General features: G+C 46.2%; 1 protein-coding gene across 2 annotated transcripts; it reads right to left on the bottom strand.

The window, feature by feature from the left end:
• Positions 1–138: 138 nt before the first annotated feature.
• Positions 139–18,327, bottom strand: KLHL24 (kelch like family member 24). Of its 2 annotated transcripts, none has more exons than XM_042820838.1 (7): positions 18,243–18,327; positions 12,468–13,456; positions 8,401–8,585; positions 7,850–7,968; positions 6,632–6,820; positions 6,059–6,247; positions 139–5,139 (listed from the first exon to the last, which is right to left on the bottom strand). In XM_042820838.1, exons 2-7 carry the CDS (start codon positions 13,385–13,387, stop codon positions 4,939–4,941), a joined length of 1,803 nt encoding a protein of 600 aa, XP_042676772.1. In that variant the 5' UTR covers positions 13,388–13,456; positions 18,243–18,327; the 3' UTR covers positions 139–4,938. The 2 variants fall into 2 exon arrangements, with proteins under 2 accessions (XP_042676772.1, XP_042676773.1); XM_042820839.1 differs by lacking the exon at positions 18,243–18,327 and adding an exon at positions 17,319–17,580.
• Positions 18,328–18,813: the final 486 nt, after the last annotated feature.

Here is an 18,813-nt window from a genome sequence, read left to right as displayed (position 1 = left end):
CACGGCGCCTCCAGCCCCGCCCTCAGCGCCCTTCCCCCGCAGCCCCAACGCGGCACAGGCAGTCGTTCCAAAGGCAGATGTTTATTAGGTACACCGAACTTTTAAAAAAAAAAAAAAAAAAAAAAATTATGCAAGAAATACGCTTAAATGCAATCGGTAAATGTTATTGCAGTGGTGCTACGTTACAGACCGCCTTCCCGCTGTCAGCACAACCGGGACAGCCCCGCGCGCTGACGGCTGACCCGAGCTGCCCTGCGCTGAAGCGGACGGCAGAGCAACAAACGCCGCCGTCCCGCGGTTCCGCCCGGCACAGCGCCGCCGTGCTGCGGAAGCATCTTCTGTCCGCGCTCCAAACGCAGGCCGTGCTGCGCTTCTTGCCGGCGGCGGCGGCGGCGTTTCTCTCTCTCCGAAGAACAGCAGCAGCTGGCCCCGACCGAGGCCAGGAGGGGCAATCCGAACTCTTCCCCATGACAGACAAACAGACATGAATTCAAGGCACGGAGATTTTCAAAATTAACACTTTCTTTGGAACTCAGTACGAAGGAAGCCATAATTACAGTACAGTACCGCATCACTCTTAACAGTGTCACGGTCAAACCCTCAGGCTGCTCACACACAGGTGGGCGCGCACAGACACCTGAGCAGAAAAAAGACCTGTTGCTGTTTGGGGCCGTGCACGTGGGGACAGCCAGCAGCACGTACAGAGCACGTGTTCACCGACTGCTTTATTTGCTCTTTCTTGACTGCGGGCCCACATTCAGATAAAGACATTCACGTCACCTCACTGTGATTGAGCCCTAAATGCTTTCAAAGTGGCTTCTGCCATCTTCAGTGCTGGCATAAAAAGGTCAGAAGAACAAACCTTTGCCTTTCCTGAGCGCTGCCCCTAGCAGACCTCACTCAAGCATGCACCCTTCCAAGTTAAGGAAGTCGACAAGCACAAAACATTTTTACCGAGTTTCAGGAATTGCAGACCGCAGCCGTGCAGAACAGCCTACATTCAGCAAGGCCAGCGTAAGGCACAGCCCTGCCCTTCCTTCTGCTGTCCCTCAGCCCATAAGCTTCAACCTGGTCTCTCTTGTGGGGCTGAGCTCACAGCTTCATCTACCCATGAGGGAGAGCTCCTAGCAGAGCTTGGAAGGTGCTTGCAGAAGGAAACTGGGGACTGCAACTGTAGGGGCTACCACAGGATATCTCAACTACTTGAGAAGCTGGAGCAGCCAGCACGGTCCTGCCCCACTTCTCTGTCCAAGTGAGCACCTCCTGTTCCTGTACCATCGGCCTCTCAGACACTGCAGGGTTACAAATTCTGTTTAAAAAGCTTGAGTCAATTATCAAAGGGGTCCATATCAGCATCATTCACATTAAACATATCTGTGCTTCACAGTGGAAATAAGCAGTCTTTCATGAGAGCTGCACTGGTGCCAATTAAAAAAATGAATCAGTACAACTCAGGACTTATGGTGCTATAAAGAACGCACAGAGCTTAATTCACAAAAGGTACCAGGCCCACACTGGGAAATGAGCTGTCTAATGGTACAAAAAGGAGAGAATCCACAAATGATGCCTATATAGGCACAAGCAACAAGGGAGCCTACAGCCAAACTGACTGACTACCAGGCCATGCTGTATGCTTGGCAGCTGAGGAACAGGGCACACGGGCTACAGCTACAAACAGGAAGGCACCAGCTGCACCCACGTTTTCCACACAGAACCTGCCCAAAGCCAGGATGACAAAACATTCACTTTCTTCTGAGTTTACATCACACTGCTAAGAAAGGAAGGACGTATCTCATGAACTTTGGAGCAGGATGTAGTGGAAATCAAAACACAGAAGGAAAATATTTAATTTCTTTTTTAAGAGTGGAATACATAACGGATAATTAATAGTTTAACAGAGGGAGATATTAGACAGCTCTTAATATTTGCACTTTGGGGAGATGTGATCCCTGTGCCTGCACAGAGTTGGGCTGACAGCACTGCTTTGCTTTGGAGATGCTAAGCCTACAACCATTTATGATGCAAATCTTCTGATTATGGTGGAAGACATTCAAAACTTTCTCCCCTGGCTGATGGAGGAAAAACAAACAAACAAAAAAAAATCAACTGGCTCAACAACAAATTGCAGTCAGCCAGAGTGCAGAGAGGTTTAAGCTTTGACTCCATCTACACCCAGGTGAAGCACATCAGAGAACAGGTGCCTCAGGAAGGCAGCCTCCTAAATAACGTATCCTTCTGCAAACATGGTTCAATCGTTCTCTTCTACCACATCTACAAATACAGTTCTATGAGAGCAGTTCTTAAGTGCAAATCAGACTCAAAAAGCAAGAAGAAAGTGTCTGCTTGTTCTAAGGAAATAACAATATGAATAACTACCATTCTAGCAATGCTCCACACCTACCTGGCTCTGCATACAGGTTCCCAAGAACTGCAACTAGAAGTTTTTTTCTACATCTACATTTCTGCATTTACAAGTTCATTCAACACTTGCAATTTCAAAAATAATAGGTAACGGTACATAATTTGTTAATAAAATACAATGCAACTCTAAACTGAATTTTCAAAACCATAAAAAGCAGTATTTCACTATTTACAGGGTAGTGCAGTATTGTAAACAGACTAAAGGATGCCTATACATAAATGACACTGAATCAGGAACGCTTAAAAACAGTTTAGCATGACAATCAACATCACAAATCTGAATATAAACATGAAGGAAGTCAGAGGAAGGAAGAATATTTTTCAAACTGCATCTCTAATGAAGTGCTCCTATCATTTTTTACATTGTCATTTACAATGATGGCACGAGTTATATACAGTGTTAGTATATCGTATCAGTTACTGGGCAATTACCATTGCTATCAGTGGACCTTATTCACAGGTACTAAAATAACGTTTTTGAACAACACTCGGCGAGCAGACACACAGGTAACTTAGAAAAGAGTTCCATTTATATCCAAGTTCTGTCTTAGGTTCCCAAATGGCTTCCTATTTAGGGCAATGTGAATGTACACGGGGCTCATTTCCTAATTACATCATTGATGTGCAGAATTTCGTATTTTATCAATATTCTTTACATATACAAAGCAGTGTTTGGTATTCAGCCAGAAACTGAAATGTGTCCTTTCCTGAGGTTGCAAGTTAATGCATCACAAAGTGCAGCTCCCAGTGCTCTTTAAAAGTCACAACCGCGTGGCACTGAAAACGATGACTCCCAATTTGGCACAGCTTCACTGAGGGTCAGAATTTCCATCTCATAAAGAAACAAAGATGGTGAAGAAAGTCCAGCAGAGCAAGCGGCGTTCCAGAGATGGTGCTTGTTTTACCCTCCTGAGTAAGCATGGACACCAGAATGCTGAAGCCAGCTCACCTTGCACAAACCGTATGCTTTTCTCTGCCCTGGCACTGACCAACCTCCCTACTGGCTGCTGTCAGAGTTTCTTTGAAAGGGAGTTCCCGAGTTTTCTGGTGACTAATAGGAAATCAGAAGATAGAAAATCCTGCTCATTTTCCGGCTCTCAAGTGCTATTTCAGTTTTCGTGAACTTGTGCCTCAGCTGTACAGCTGCACAATGGGAATAAAGAGACCAAGTGCAGAAATATAAAGAGGACTTAAAAGAAATACCTTTGCTAAGGAAATCTGGGTTGAAATACACGTGCTTTGCTGGCTACAGAATGAGCCAGGACATGTGATGCGGGAGTTACCCTCTCATGGCTACACGGACAGCTGCACGGCCATTTTTCTAGTGACATGCAGGACCTGCAGAACTCCTCATCTGTGGCCAAGCAGCTTTTGCACTGGTTGAGTTGCGCTGAAGTGATTGTCTGAACACCAATACTTGGTGGGTAACTGAATCATCTCTTCAGACGACAGATCTTGAAGACCCGTCTGTTTGCTGTAGGATACAGACTGAGTGCCCACCTGCTGCTAGGTCATTCATGGCGCCGTTATGAACAGCAGCAGAATCCGGAGTTCGTTCTTCTTTATCCCTTCAGTAGCTTAGAGGCGCTGCACAGCGAGCAGGGAGCGAACCCAGCAACTTTCAGGCTTCATCTATACTACTTGGGAATTTAAAAACCAGGATTCCACATTTGTTTCACACAGCAAACCTACACCCCACTAGTCACTAGTTTTCCATGTTACGTAGCCGTGCACTTCTGGTAGGCATTTAACAACACTACGAATGAGGTCCATGGCATTAAGGTACACAGTCCTCGCTGCAGCATGTTGCAGTGGCTCACTAAACAACCAAGATGTTGCTGTTCTTCTTCAGAGAAAAACGTTTATCTGATACTTGTCCTATGGAGCTTAAATAGTCTTTTTTTTTTTTTTTTTTTTTTTTTTTTTTTTTTTAATATGTTTTCACTTTTCCTTTAACTCTCAAACCATGCATGATCTGAAATAAAATCTATTTGGTTAAGCCATGTAATCTGCTTGTAAGAATGCACTGCATATGAATTGTAATCATACGAGCTGGTTTTTTTTGTTTGTTTGTTTTTCTTGACTGAAAGTAATTATCCTGGATAATTCTTTGAGATTTACTTGCCTATGTACTTTTCCAATTAGCAGAATCTGAAACACCTTGTAGGTATCCCTACTTAGGACACAGGCACAAGTGCTTGTGAAGGCACTTTCCCTACAAAGCTTCCGAGATTTAATTACTAAACACACATAGGACAACCATCTGATCACTAGCACAGCACAGTCTGATTACTAGATAGATCTGTAGACAAGAGACCAGTTTAACTTAAAATAACCCTCCTTGCTTTTTTTTTTTTTCCTCTCTCCCCAAAAAGGCACAGGATACAATTTTTTATGACACTTAGGTAGGGAAAGGGCATTTTCCCACTTTTGGATTTATAAATCAGTCTTGCAGCAGACTACTGGATTCGTTCATGCCATCATCTTCTCCTTTTCTTCTTCTCCAAGAAGAAAAAATTACAGTTTAAAGCCCTTTTCATTATACCTATGAATGGTCACACAGCCGTGATACGATACTGGCCTGGGCATGGCTGCTACTCCTGTGATAATGCCCGTTGCAGGATCATAGCAAAGAATAGTGTCTGTGGCTTCACCGTTTTCCCGTCTTCCACCAAGGATATAGATTTTTCCATTACACACAGACATGCCACAATTCTCCTGTTCCAAAATACACAAAGGAATACGTGATTATTTGAAAAAGAGAAATTTCAATTCACGCACGTCCACCCCAGTGAAAGGGCAGCACTGTGACTACTGTTTGTAAACAGGCTGGTCTATACCATTCCCTTCTCAAAGGGCCAATGCAGAAAGCACAGGGCGTGCAGAAAGCAGTGAACACTCCTACTGAGAGGGCTTTTTCAGGTCCAAGCCTTTACTTTGCATAGCTTGCACAAAGGATACAGTGGAGCACAGCTGAATATTGTGCTCAGAGATGACCATTTACATATCTGAGGTAAGGTAAGGCAAGAGGAAGCAGAGGATTTCAGAAGGACTGCAGCAGGCAGGAAAAAAAAAGGAACAAGTAGAAGCACTTTGGAGGAGTAAACAAGGGAGAAGGAAAAAAAAACAGGTCATGACTAAGAAAACAGAGAAATGGCAACATTATGTCTTACTTGCAACAAAGAAAGTAAAATAGGGACCAGAACAGAAAGTAGTAAGAAAATAGGGAAAGACTGGAAAAAGTACAACTCTCAGATGAGGATGTGCAATAAAAAATATTGATAGATGTCTAGAATCAATTATAAGAAAATTACTGTCTTCAATTTATATATAAAATATATAACAGGGCTTGACAGAGACCTATTTCTAGACACTTGAAATGTTATCCAGTCTACTGTTACTCTCTTGTTCAACAGTAACTTCTCTCGAAGACTGGGCTGCCTAACAGTGGCTCTCAGCTTAAAACCTATTAGTTTAGTCTCTTCTCATCTACTATACAGATGAAGAAGTAAAGCAAGAATGGAATCAAGAGACGCAATTTTAAGAGATTTAAATCAGCTTCTATTAATTTCCTCCCAAGATATTAATGTAAATCAATACCTTTCAGACATTTACAGGCCTCGCCGTGTTTAATTACCTGTCTGCTGAACGTGTTCTGTACGTGCATCCAGTAGTCCTCAACTGGATCATAGCAGTATATTGCCTTGGTGAGCCCACCAGCAACATAGATCAGATTGTTTAAAGACACAGCCGTAATGCATCTTTTTGCAATAGGGATAGTCGCACGGAGCAGCCAAGAATTCGTGTCAGGATCATAAGACTGAACCTGAAAACAAACACATGCATTTGAGATTAAAAGCCCGCCCAAGATGAGAGCATGGCACACCCACAGTTTGTAAGGCGGACAAGAAGGAAGCAATGCCTGGTGGGCAGTGCCTCACCAAGAAAATGAAGTCCGTATAAATACAGGCGTTTTTTGCAGTCTGTATTCAACACCTTTGTCCAGACAGTTTGGTTTAAGCCTCGCACAGCACATTTCGTGTCCGCGACAGAAACCAAAGTAACAGCATGCTAATAAGCTCCTGTTTCCTGCTACGTATTTTCGTAATTTTCCAATTCCATGTTCCACCCAAGGCCAATTAAAACAGATCCTTTTCAAACCAGCATTTCTCTTTACTGTGCATAGAAGAGACGCGAGCACTTAAGCGACCTTGTCAGAACACGTGTTGTCGTCAGGACCACCACCGATCACAAACAGTTTGCCGACACAGCTGGTGACTGCAGGAGAGCTCACAGCTTCCTTGAGGGGAGCCACCTCTGTCCATCGATTGGAAAACGAATCGTAGCACTCCACGCTGCTGAGGCGGTTCTGCCCATCGTACCCTCCAACGACGTAGACCTAGGCAAAATGGTGAAAACGGCCATCGTTTCCTTTTTAGAGTCATTATTGAACTCAATTATGAAAGAAACGCTGCAGAAATGCTGATTTTTTTTTTATTTTTTATTTTTAGGTTTTCGCTTGAAGGGATGCTTCCATAAAAAAATATACATATATTACATGGAAGAATGTGGCCTAAAATAATAGTTCCAGCAGAGTTTCCATTTAGTCACACATAGAAAGACCATGCAAACAGACACTATAATAAAACAGAAACAGAACTCCACTATTTGAATGGCACTTACAAAAGCAGGCACTTCTCAGCATTTCACACGTGAAAGGCCACATTCAGCAGAAGCTACTGCAGAAGTGCACCTGAACACACCTCTGCTCTTCTGTTTTACTTTTTTCTACTTGCTTACAAAAGTCCTTCCTCTCCATTTCCTGTGGCATCTCTCATAATTAAGAAGCAGATCTCAGCATTAATTGTGCCCGCCCCCCTTCCTCTGCTTGCTGCATCTCTAAAACTTACTGCAACGGACCCCACACAGCCCTTCCCTAAAACTTCCATTAATGGAGTCAGCTGATCCCAACTACTAGTTTCACATTAAGGCACAAATAAATCTTCATTTCCTTACAGTAACACAGCAGGTTAATTTCACTATAAAACACTAAATAAAAGAACGGAGAGAAGACAAAGCAGTACTGCTTTTTCTTAAAAACAGCATAAATCATTTTGATTTCCAGAGCACTTTTTAAAGTGGGTCAATTCTGATATATCTTTGCCTGCAAAAAAATCCCCAAAACTTGGAGCTAAGATATTCTGATGACAGCTCACAAAAAAAACTTTGAGGATTTTCAGTTCCATGGACAGTGAATGACCAATCAAGAGCACAATTCTTTTAATTACTACCTTATTTGAACGTATGAAATACAATTTAATGGGACATGCAACAAGGTAATACTAAACGTGCATGTACGTCTTCTCCACTACTTTCTTACACATATGAAACACCCCAGCTGAAGGAATTATAAATGTACTTCTCTTACTTTACCAAGAAGAACAGCCATTTTATGACGCCATCTGCCTTTATTTAAGGAGGCAACTCTGATCCAAATGTTAAGCTGAGAGTTATAAATCCAGACATCCCGACTATTGATTCTTCCACCTTTAAAAACAAAGATACGCCAGTCTGAATAAATTAATGCCAGAATGAGAAATGTCAGCTCCCGTCATGCCCCTCTACAGGGGGCAGTGGAATTATATTCTTCATACTTACTTGAAGTCAGTTTCAGAGGATTTCAAAACATGAAAACATAGATAAGTTGTTCTACTTCTGTAAACCTCTCTCAGCAAGATGCTGCTATCACATCAGATTATCACGTCAGATCAGAATGCACCTGAATGGCTTTTGCCCATGCTTTTCAGACTTCCTCGAGTGTAACTACCTGGACAAGACACTCAAAACGGGAATCTTAGCTGCTGCTGTGCCTTGGGGAACATTGCTAACATGAGCCGCTTCCCCCTCTTTGATCCATGCACCAAAAGTGGATCACCAACTCAGACGCTCAAATTGGAAGGAATTGCAAGGATTATTCACCTGAAACAAGGATATCATTCCGCAGAGCGCACACTGCATACTCAGATTTGGTAAACTCTGGAAGTTTGGCCAGTGATTTCCATTCTCCTGTGACAGGATCGTAGCACTCGGTGTACGGCAAGTTAAACCCTCCAACTCTTTCACAGCCTCCAACAACAACTATCACCTCAGAATAACCAGTTGACCTAAAAAAGGGAAAACAGAACTCAGATGTAAGAGGTACTTATCTGTACATGGAGGCCAAATAACAACGCCTTCAAAACCTGTTTGGAAAAAAAAGGTCAGAAAATTCAAGACAAAAAAGAAATCAAGAACTCTGAAAGTAAGCATGAGATAGTCTGCAAAGCTTCCATTCTGTTCCACCCTCATTCTCCTTCTGACCTGATGCTTCTGCATTATATGTACTCTGTGTTCACAGTAGTAGAAAAATCCACTACATTTTAATCCACGTTTGAATGCAGAGAATCAACCATCTTCTACAAGCAAATCGAGTTAGGAATGAATTCCATCCCTTCTCTCCAGTGTATAATTAGGAACGTTCCTCAAAATCCTTTCTCTTCAGAGTTTTAAAAAGAATTTTGCACCAGTACAGTTATTTCAAGGTCTGCTGTGTAATAATCAAGTAAAATAATGTAAGATTTACTTTTAGTAAGCCTCATTGTTGCTTTGTGCTTTAACTTTGATCCTCATGAGTAGAGAGATCCCATCCACAACACTGCTGAGTATCCCTCTGTCTGAAAACAGAAAAAGCCACCCTGCTTTATGACTGCATTTGAGCTAAAACTTGTATGGGCTGCACCCAGATTTCCTAATATTTGAAGTCATGCATACGTATATTAGCTTATAAATCCTGATGACAATTTCCCTGCTTTGAAGCATCACAAACAAAACCATTTAGCTCATCTACCTCCTTGTCACCATACATAAAATACACCCTTCTATCTTACACAAAGGCAAAGGTACTGAAAAGGCACTGTAAGAAAGATTACACAGTGAAGAATTGCATCTGTGGAGGCACTTTACACACCTGAACTAGACAGGAGAACACTTTTCTGCTGCTCAGCTTTGAAGTGATGTTGATTCTTGGTTTCTGTGTATTTATTTGAAGTATTCATTTTAAAGAGAAACAGCTCTGAAAGGAATCTCTCGAAAGGTAGGAGAGGAAAACCTTATGTAGCTCTAAGGCAGTACCCACGGAAATGAAAGTTTTCTTAAGAGCAAGTTATTAATCTCACAACTTGCCCAGAGGCAAGCCTAGGTATCTACTAACTGCACGCTGAAAACGTGTTTGTCTGCAGATTACTTTTTAGATTAGAACCAAGCCCTCTATTTACTGGAAAGCTTACTGTACTGAAGTGTCAACATTTACTTTCAAATCAGCTGAACAAAAAATCTTGGATTGAAGAGGGCTAGTTATGAGAGCTGTGCTCCTCAAAGGGGATATTATTTAGTACAACGTTTTAAATCCAAAGAAAAAGAAATATCCTACGTAGCTTTAGCACCTACGTAGCCATACACTTTCTTCAATTAAGAAATATTTACTCTGTGCCATTTTCCTTGAACAAGTCTTGCACTGTAGAGGTTTTAAAGTTAGTTAGTTCTAAATGAACTAACGATATCTGTGAATGGAGGTTAGAAGCTGCTGCAGCTCCCAGATAGAATGTGAAGCAGGGGTACAGGGGGTCCTCCTGACAGCCCTCAAAGGAAACAGCATGAGCAGAAGAACAGAGGTGAGCTGGAAGTTCCAGGGGAGACCCTCCAGTTGTGAGGAGGTGAGAGAATGGACAAAGGGGAATGGAAACAGCTGACAGCATCACATTATCCAGAGCACTCCTAAAGCAGCTTTCCAAGGGGTCCCAAGCTGCACGCAGCCCTTTGGCCTCGGGGACAGTGCCAAGCACCACCACTGTCAGCTGCACTAAAGAACCTCCAGTAACTCAAAGAGATTCCATTCAAAAACACCTTAGGTGTGTGGGAGACTGCATGTCTCCTGTAAGTATAGCTCCTCCTGGGTACTGACTTGTGTAGTGAATGGGAAGACAGAAATGTCAAGTGAAATCAAAAGTCACCTCTTTTGAGCCACCCACCTTCTTTGAACACATTTCTGTAAGTAGCCAAAAAAGATGCGTCAAAAGGTTTGTAACTGGAGCAACTTCTTACCAGTTAAAGAGAACATTCAGGAATCAGACAGCTTCAGAGGAACTGAGCGATAAATGAATTCATGGGAACAAGAAAATCTGAAGATAATTTGAACCACAGAACAGCAAGAGTCCAGTCGGTAGCTTTTTTTGTTTTTAGTTTTGTTTTGCACTTGGAAATTTGCTATTGCTCACTGCTTGAGCAGTGCTCACAGACCTGCTGTGCACACAGCCAGCAGGGGACAAGAGAAATCCAGCCTTAACATGTCACTATGTCACTGCAGGTGCACAACTGCACAGGACCCCCAGCGAGACCTCCCGCGTCTGTCAGCAGCATCTAGAGGCACACAGCACTGAATTGAGCTGCTCACCCCATGTTTTGCACTGTGTGCCTCAGGTACCTCCTCACTGACCTCCAAAAAAAGAAAGATTAAAAGAAAAAAAAAAAAAAAAAACTGTGAAAAAAAAAATCTACACTGTTTTTTTTTGTGTGTTTTTTTTTTTTTTTTTTAAATGAGCAGACCACACTTCAACTGCATACATGTCCATACAAGGAATCGTATGCTGTTTCCATAAGTTTCAGGCAAAATGCTTGCTTGGGAGATTCTGATGCTACTGCCTATTTCCTTTTAGAAAGAGTTTATATTAAAAAAGGAATTGGAAGAAGTCCAAGAAAGAAAAGATTTCTCCAGTGTCATCCACTCCCCAAATCTCCAAGAAATGCCCAGAAAAGCTGGGATGAAAACAAGGGTAAGGGGAGACCTGGTAACTGTTTTAAAACATCACCTCTTTTTGCTATAGGCAACCGAAACAAATTGGCAAACAAACAGGCAGAAACAAATGACAAAGAACTATTCCACAAATGTAATCTAGAAAAGGGGAAATAATTCCTGCTGGGAGGCCAGCCAGCTTTTTCTCTCTTAATGACTTCTCTCACTCCTGCCTACTCAGATTCATGCTGCTGCTTATTAGGCCTAGCAGGAAGAAACACGAGGCAGCCTGAAATCACCTGCATTAGGCAAAGTATGGCATTTACAAACTGGAATGCTACAGACACTGCCACAGCTCCCTCAGACCGACTCAGGGAACTCCTCATAAACCAGCATTCCCAGCTCCTGATCTTCAGTGAACCAAGAGCTCCAGGCCCTCCATGGCGCTGCACAGCTTTAAAAAGCCGACAGCGGGGCTGCAAGGGGCTCATAGAGAGCATCACCTTCTCACAGCACCTGATTTAAGACTGCAATTTAAATCAGCTGGAGGTGATGACAAACCATCGTGCCAACTACGTGTAGAGGTACGGCTTTTACTGGGAAAATGCTTGGGCTGGGGGAAAGGTCATAACACCAGCAGCCATTAATTGCGTTCCCCTCGCAAATTCAGTCACCGTTTGTATTTCTGTAACACACCATTAAGTAGCAGTAATTCTGGATTATTAAAACGTCATGGAATAAGCATGAAATATTTCAGGAACTGTTTCATAATTTTTTAAAAAGGAAAGATATCATGTCTTTATAGTTAACAATCTGTTGCTCTGTTGTCTACTGCAATTTTTTAAAGCATTTTACAATGTAACAAGCAAATCTTCTGCATATGTATCCCCATCCATATTGTCTGCACCACAATGCACACTTATGTGACTACTGTAAAAAAAAGGAAAGGATGTCAGAAAATGGAATTGCTTACTTGCCGCAACATAGCAAGTTGATTTCAAGATGCTGCCACTGCATGAAATAAGACAAAAATATTTCACTTGCAACATAGAATACCTTCATTTATCTGTAAAATATTGCCTTATTTCTATTTTCTAGGCACATGTGGGGAAGCACACAGGTATAAATGCAGTGCTCCAGAATGCAGACCAAGATCAAATGCAAGTAAATCTTTTCTAGGAGAGTGTATCAAATCATATAAAATAAACTACTCCCTCACCTGCGTGGCCGAGTCCTGGGAGACATCATCTCATTGCCAAGGATATGGTACCTCCTGGCCTCGTGCAGCAGCTGGTAGCACTCTGGGGAATTCTGTATCAGCTGGTCCACTTCCACGGTCTGAACGAAGTAGTTGGGGTGTAACAGCGGGAGCCTGACGTGCGTCAGCAGCTCGTGTAACACCGGCCTCCGCAGCTCGACCGCCCGGTACACCCAGCGCATGACGGCCTCGAACACCATCTCTTCCTTGGTGATCACCAGTTCATCGCTGCAGATGTAATCAATAAGCTCATCTTTGCCCAGCTCGAGGAACTCTTCGTGCTGGGACACGTCCTCAAACGTCTGCAGTGCAAAATTCCGGCACTTGGTGAACAGTGTCTTGAGCGAGTGCGTGTCTGCGAAGCGCTGGATGCCCAGGCAATTGCAAGGGTCCAGCTGTTCTTCCAGGAACTTGGCACAGGCATCGCGCAGAACGCTGATCTGAAAGAGGCTCGATGTTTCAAAGAGATACTGCACGTTCTCCGTAGTGATTTTCACCTTGCCAGTGTACACATACTGCAAGAAGCAGTCCATAGCTTCAGCTAGAATGCCGTTGATCTCCACCAGCATCTCCCTGCTTTCCCGGTGGTCGTTGCAAAACATGGCTCTGAAGTAGCTGCTGCAGGCTGAGAGCACCGCGCGGTGGCAGGGAAACTCCCGGCCCTCCACACAGATAATGACATCCGTGAACAGCCGGCTGTCTCGGAACTCATTGAAGATCTGCAGAATGCTTTCAGCGTGCGACGATCCCGAGGAGAAGTCAAAAAACTCAGGGCCTGACAACGACTTTGGGTCCATTTCAAAAACTTTCCGCTTGGTTGCAGGGGAATCTCGTATCCCACTATCCTCTCTATTCAGTCTGCGTCCCAATATTAGTACCATTGTTACATCAGTTGGCTATAGAGTCATTGAGAAAAGTTGGCCGAGTTTCTTCTCCGCAGATGCTACGGTCTGAAAAATCAAAAACACTTCAGCAGTCAGTCTGATACCTGCTTCGCTTCATCACCACAAACAGCCAAGATGCCCACGGGGGCACACAGTCAGTGCAGCTTTCCACCTTTACCAGGGCTGACCCAGCAGATCACAGCAAGTGACCTTGCGCAGTGCAAGGCAGCGCCACCTGTTCACGTTACACACAAAGCGTTCTCCGTGTACTATGTGTACACTATACATAGAACAGGTGTCAGGCCTGACAAATTCTGAACACCCCAGCATCGCTAGCATAGGATTAGAGCTCAACGTAAGTGAAATGGGAGCTCAGCTTCAGCAGATTGCTTTACTGACACAAACCAAGGGCTCTCCTGCACAAAGCTCCAGAGCTTGGGCTCTTCTGGCTTTTGGAGCCTTCATGTAACGCTGTAATCAAGCTAACCAAAAGGTTGGGGGAAAAAAAAAAAAAAAAAAAAAAAGAAACTTGCAATATGTAAATATGTAAAAGAGTTGAGATAAATCACTCCTTTACCTGTTATCACAAATACCATAACACTTACACAGCCAGTGGTTAACGGCCATCAGTTATCTCAATGAACAGCTTTGACCACTGTTTTCACTTTTCCACTCCCCATATCCAGAAACTAGTTCACTAATCACCTAAGCTGGAATTAATAATGAATGTAGGCTGTTAAAACAGAACTGCAAAACAGAATAGAGAATGACATTTGTGTAAAGCTACTGAACCTAAAAATCAAGGGAATTTTACTGAGGAAAGAAATTTTCTGTTCTCCAAAGAACTACAATTACTAGCAAAAACACCGCCTTCTTTTCGGTTTTAAATACACAGTGCACAGCAACCCTCCCAGTACAGATTATTAAAGTGCTGGAGTAGCAAAAATAATCAAATGCTAGTAAACACCAAAACTAAAATTTTCAGGTGAAGAAAACACAACAGTGTGCAGATCCTGGATATTAGAGGCGATGTGGTCAGTGGGTCTGGCAGCAATACGGCTCACCAGCACTCCTGGACTTGGAACTGAACTGGATGGCTGTCCAGTAGAACTCCACGCCAGCAGAGGGCTGGGCAGAGCAGCCCACGGCTCTCACACGGACACCATCCCACATGCAGGTACTTCCTATGTGCGTGTCTAGGAGAACGTGCCCTGAATTATTTTTTTTCCCTGCAAATACTTGAGGAGGTGCTTTGGTTTCCCTTGTTCTCAATGTAGAGTCAGTAAACATCAGTTCCTAACACAGCTTAGATTTCCTGACACGCTTGCATGTTCAGAGCTGCAATTACCCCATCCAAATCTGCCCGCACCGCTGCTTACTACAGAGCACAACCAGCCATTCTTTCCTACCTTAAATAAACACAGCACCTTTAAAAGGCACCACCTCTGCAAGGACCAGGGAGGTGTGAGATACGTCTATCTACTCACTGAAAAAGGGTGTTCTAAACCTTCCATATGAACGCCTTCACACACATTTACAGGGCAGATTGTCGGTGTACTCCTTTATCCTACAGAACAGTTCATTCAATCCAAATTAAAATGGGCTCAGTTGTCACTGCACTGTCTGAAAAACACTGCTGCAATGGGCACATCTAGCAAAATCTCTCTGAGGCAACCAGCTAACGAGGCATCATTAAGGCAGCCTGATCTGTAACAGATATTCTGTCCGAGGAATTTATTTCCCAACCATTCTGCCCGGAATGACGCAGCCCACATAAAAACCAAGAACAACAACAGCCATCACCACCTCCACGGCTGTGCTGCCAGCACCCAGCTTTGTCTGCAGTCAATTCCATACTACTCAGCACGGGAACCTGGGCAGAAGTGAAGCAATTGCAGTAGAAAAGGGAAACATAACAAAGAAAATCTAAATATAAACCCTAAAAGATCGATTCTGGTGGCACAGCTTTAGACTGCTGTTTCGTTCAAGTTAATGGAGAGTCTCCACAACAAAGCAGGTCTTTAGTTAGAACTGGGACACCAGCAGACTTCGAGAGGGGGAAGGAAACTATGACTGTTAAACAAGAGCTGGGCTTTTTCTTCTGTGAGGAGTTAAAGACTTACAAAGATACTGCATGATGCAATCACCAACAAATGAAAATAAGGCCTTTGGGCTAAGACAGCTCACTGGAGGAAGCACTGCCTTCTCTATACTTGAAACTAGGAATAGCACCAAATTATTGGTCACCAAACAATTTGTGTATTTTTTTTTTTAGTGTCCCAACGGTTTAAAGAAATGGGAGACTAAAAAAAAAAAATCCACAGAGCAAAACCTACTCCAGAGGCTAAATATTGTAATGTCACAAACAAGACACAGTGAAGAAAAAAAAAATAATTAAACTCCAATGAAGAAATTACTGCTTTCATTATAAGATTTAATTTCAGTCCAGTCACTTCTGTACATTTGCTGAAGCACATATTTACGTAAGACCACCACCAGTACTTGTAGGGAGCTTATGAGCAGAAAGGGGACCGACTTCTTACACAGCCCAATAGTGACAGGACAAGGACAAATGGCTTTGAAAAAAAAAAAAAAAAAAAAAAAGGGAAATTTAGGTTAGATGTTAAGAATTTCATCCTAACCCAGAGGGCACTGATGTGCTGGCATTGCTGTGCAAAGAAGTTTTGTGTGTGTCCCATCCCCGGAGGTGCTCGGGGCCGGTCAGAGGATGCCCTAGGCAGCCTGAGCTGGTGGGAAGTGTTCCTGCCCATGGCAGGGGGGTTTAAACTACGTGATCTTTAATGTCCCTTCCAACCTAAGCCATTCTATGACTCCGCAACACTGTCATATTGGAGCTCCATCAGACACACGTATGCTTTTCTTGCACTCCTTGCTCTGTATGTCTTAAATGGACAAAATGCACCAGACTGCTTGCCTGAGTAAATGGCAGCAAAGAAGGAGCTTAAACAAGCCACAGAGACTATGTATTCAAACACATTGCCTCCGACACGGATGCTCCCACACACACCTCCAAGTTCAGCTGGCTCACCAACAGGCAGTTCCTCTGCCTCCTCACTGCCTGGAGGCTCAGCTGCACCAGAGGTTCCTCAAAAACATCCCCTAGCTGAAGCCCTAATCCAAAAGCCACCAGGTCCGTAGAACCTCTGCCATGACACCTTGCATCAGTGAGGTTCCTGTACAAACAGCTTCACACTGCACTCAACTCCTCCTTCCCCTGCTGCATTATCACAGAATAGCCTGGGTTGAAAAGGACCACAGTGACCACGTAGTTCCAACTACGTGCAGGGTCACCAACCAGCAGACCAGGCTGCCCAGAGCCTGGCCTTGAATGCCTCCAGAGATGGGGCACCCACAACTTCCTTGGGCAACCCGTTCCAGTGCATCAGCTCCCTTGAACCATTATGCCCCTTTTCACCCCCAGCTCTGTCAACTACCAGCTTGCTGGCAGTGTTTCCTTTTCTCACAGAACTAAGCGGCTCCATGCGCAGAAGGGACGGAGAGCAGCAGCAGCTCCGTGCAGCCAGCTAGCAGCGAGGCTCCCAGCAGCAGCACCACCATGCTCCCACAGGGTGCAGTCCTGGGAGCTGCTGAGGCCGAGTGCTGCTGCACAGGAGGCAGCTCCCACCCCACGCCCATCACCTCCATGCCGGTCCCTCGGCATGGCTGGGACACAGCCGCCTGCACAGGCAAGGCCGGCACAGCCCCAGGAATGGCAGGCCGCCTAACCCAGAGTGCAGGGTGGAGGAAGAGGCACAAGCTTTCCTTCCACCAATACCAAACACAGCGTCTCTTCTTCCTTCTTCAAGACACAGCAAAATAAAGCTTTTTGTTTTAAGGGAGCGTTTGCCGTTGGCTTAATAGGAGTGTCAGAATGATGGAAGCGAAGCCTCCCGATAAACAGCAATACCTTAGCAATAAGAATCCAAAGCTGACTGATGAGGTACGGTTAGCGGCACTGCAGAAGTGTTTTGTTACAAACGTCAGCAACACCAAGATTCGGCAACAAACAAGACTGTGACACATAGCGAGCCGGAGAGCCCTCAAAAATCGCCCGGCAAAAACAGGAACTGATTTGGACGTGAGACTCACGATTAATTGAGGCCCGAAATACCCCAAACCGAGAGGCAGAAATAAAAACAAACAAAACCCTTCAGCACGTGCGCGGCGTTCGGGCGCGCCCTGCGCGGGGGAGGTCAGCCCGGTCAGCGCGGCCGGCCGCGCACGGACCGTGCGTAGCGGCGCCAGTGCGGGCCCACGGCGCCCGCAGCCGGGGAGCGCGCGGGGAGCGCGGGCACGAACGGGCCCGGAAGCGCGGGCCGCTCTCGGCGCATGCCGCCACCTTCCTGTTTACACGGCCGAGCCGCCGCCCTTTGTCCCCGCGCGGGGCCGTAACTGCGGTGCCCGGAGCGCCGCAGGGCCCGGCCGTGCGCCCCTCAGCCGCCCCTTAGCCGCCCCCCGGACCCTCGCGCGACCCTACGCGCAAGCGCGCCGCCGCCACCCCGTCCCGAGGTCGCCGCGCGCACGCGCGCCCTCCAGCTCACCTTCACCCCGCGCCGCACGGCTCCGCCCCCCCGCCCGCAGCCCAATCCGCGCCGCCGGGCTCCAACGCGCCGCCGCCCGGGGGAGCGGAGGGGAGCGGGGAGACGCGGGGTTACGAAACGGCGGTCGACCCCGGACCGCTGCGAGAGGCCGGCCGGCCCCGCCGCCCGCAGGCGTAGCGGAGGCACGAAGCTCCCGGCGGGACCCGGCGGCAGAGCTCCACCGCGCGCTTCCCCGCCGCCCCGCGGTCCCGCCCGCCGTTCGCCCTCCCGCCGCTCTGCACTGTTCTCACCCTCCGGGTTTCGGTGCCACCCGCAGCCGAGCAGAGGCCGGGCCGGGATCTCCGCGCACCGCGGCGCCACCGTCCGCTGCCCGGCTCGGCGCGGAGCTCTCGGGTGCTGCCGGACGCTGCCAGCGCCGCTCAAAACAAAGGGGCCGGGCGGGCACGTGACCCGCGGCACGTGACGGCGGCGCTGGGAGCTGTAGTCCTGCGCGGCGCTCGCTGCGCGGCCCTCGGAGCGGCCGCTCCCCGCACGGAGGCGCGCTGTGCCCCGCAGCGCCGCTGAGCCGCCTGGCTCCTCGCCCCGCGGCCCGGCTGTTTGCGGGATGTGCGCTATTTCTGCTCCGCCCTTCGGCGAAAGAACTCTCGCGAAGCCGCGGCGCCCGGCGGTGAGGCGAGGCCAGGGACGTGCGGGGCTAAGTTAAGCTCGTTATCGGGCACCGAGCGAGGCCCTGTGCGACGCCAGGAGCGATGCGGCCGGTCGCTCTTCCTCGAAGGCTCCCCACTGCTCCCATCCAGCAGTGCTGCCTGCCGCCGGGACGCTGTGGCCGCATGAGCAGCAAAACAGAATCGGGCGGAGGCT

Source organism: Centrocercus urophasianus, unplaced genomic scaffold (assembly GCF_019232065.1).
Source record: "Centrocercus urophasianus isolate 14NV4802_14NV808 unplaced genomic scaffold, USGS_Curo_1.0 seq_19, whole genome shotgun sequence".
Taxonomy (NCBI): Eukaryota; Metazoa; Chordata; class Aves; order Galliformes; family Phasianidae; genus Centrocercus; species Centrocercus urophasianus.
This window is presented reverse-complemented; position numbering and strand designations above follow the sequence as displayed.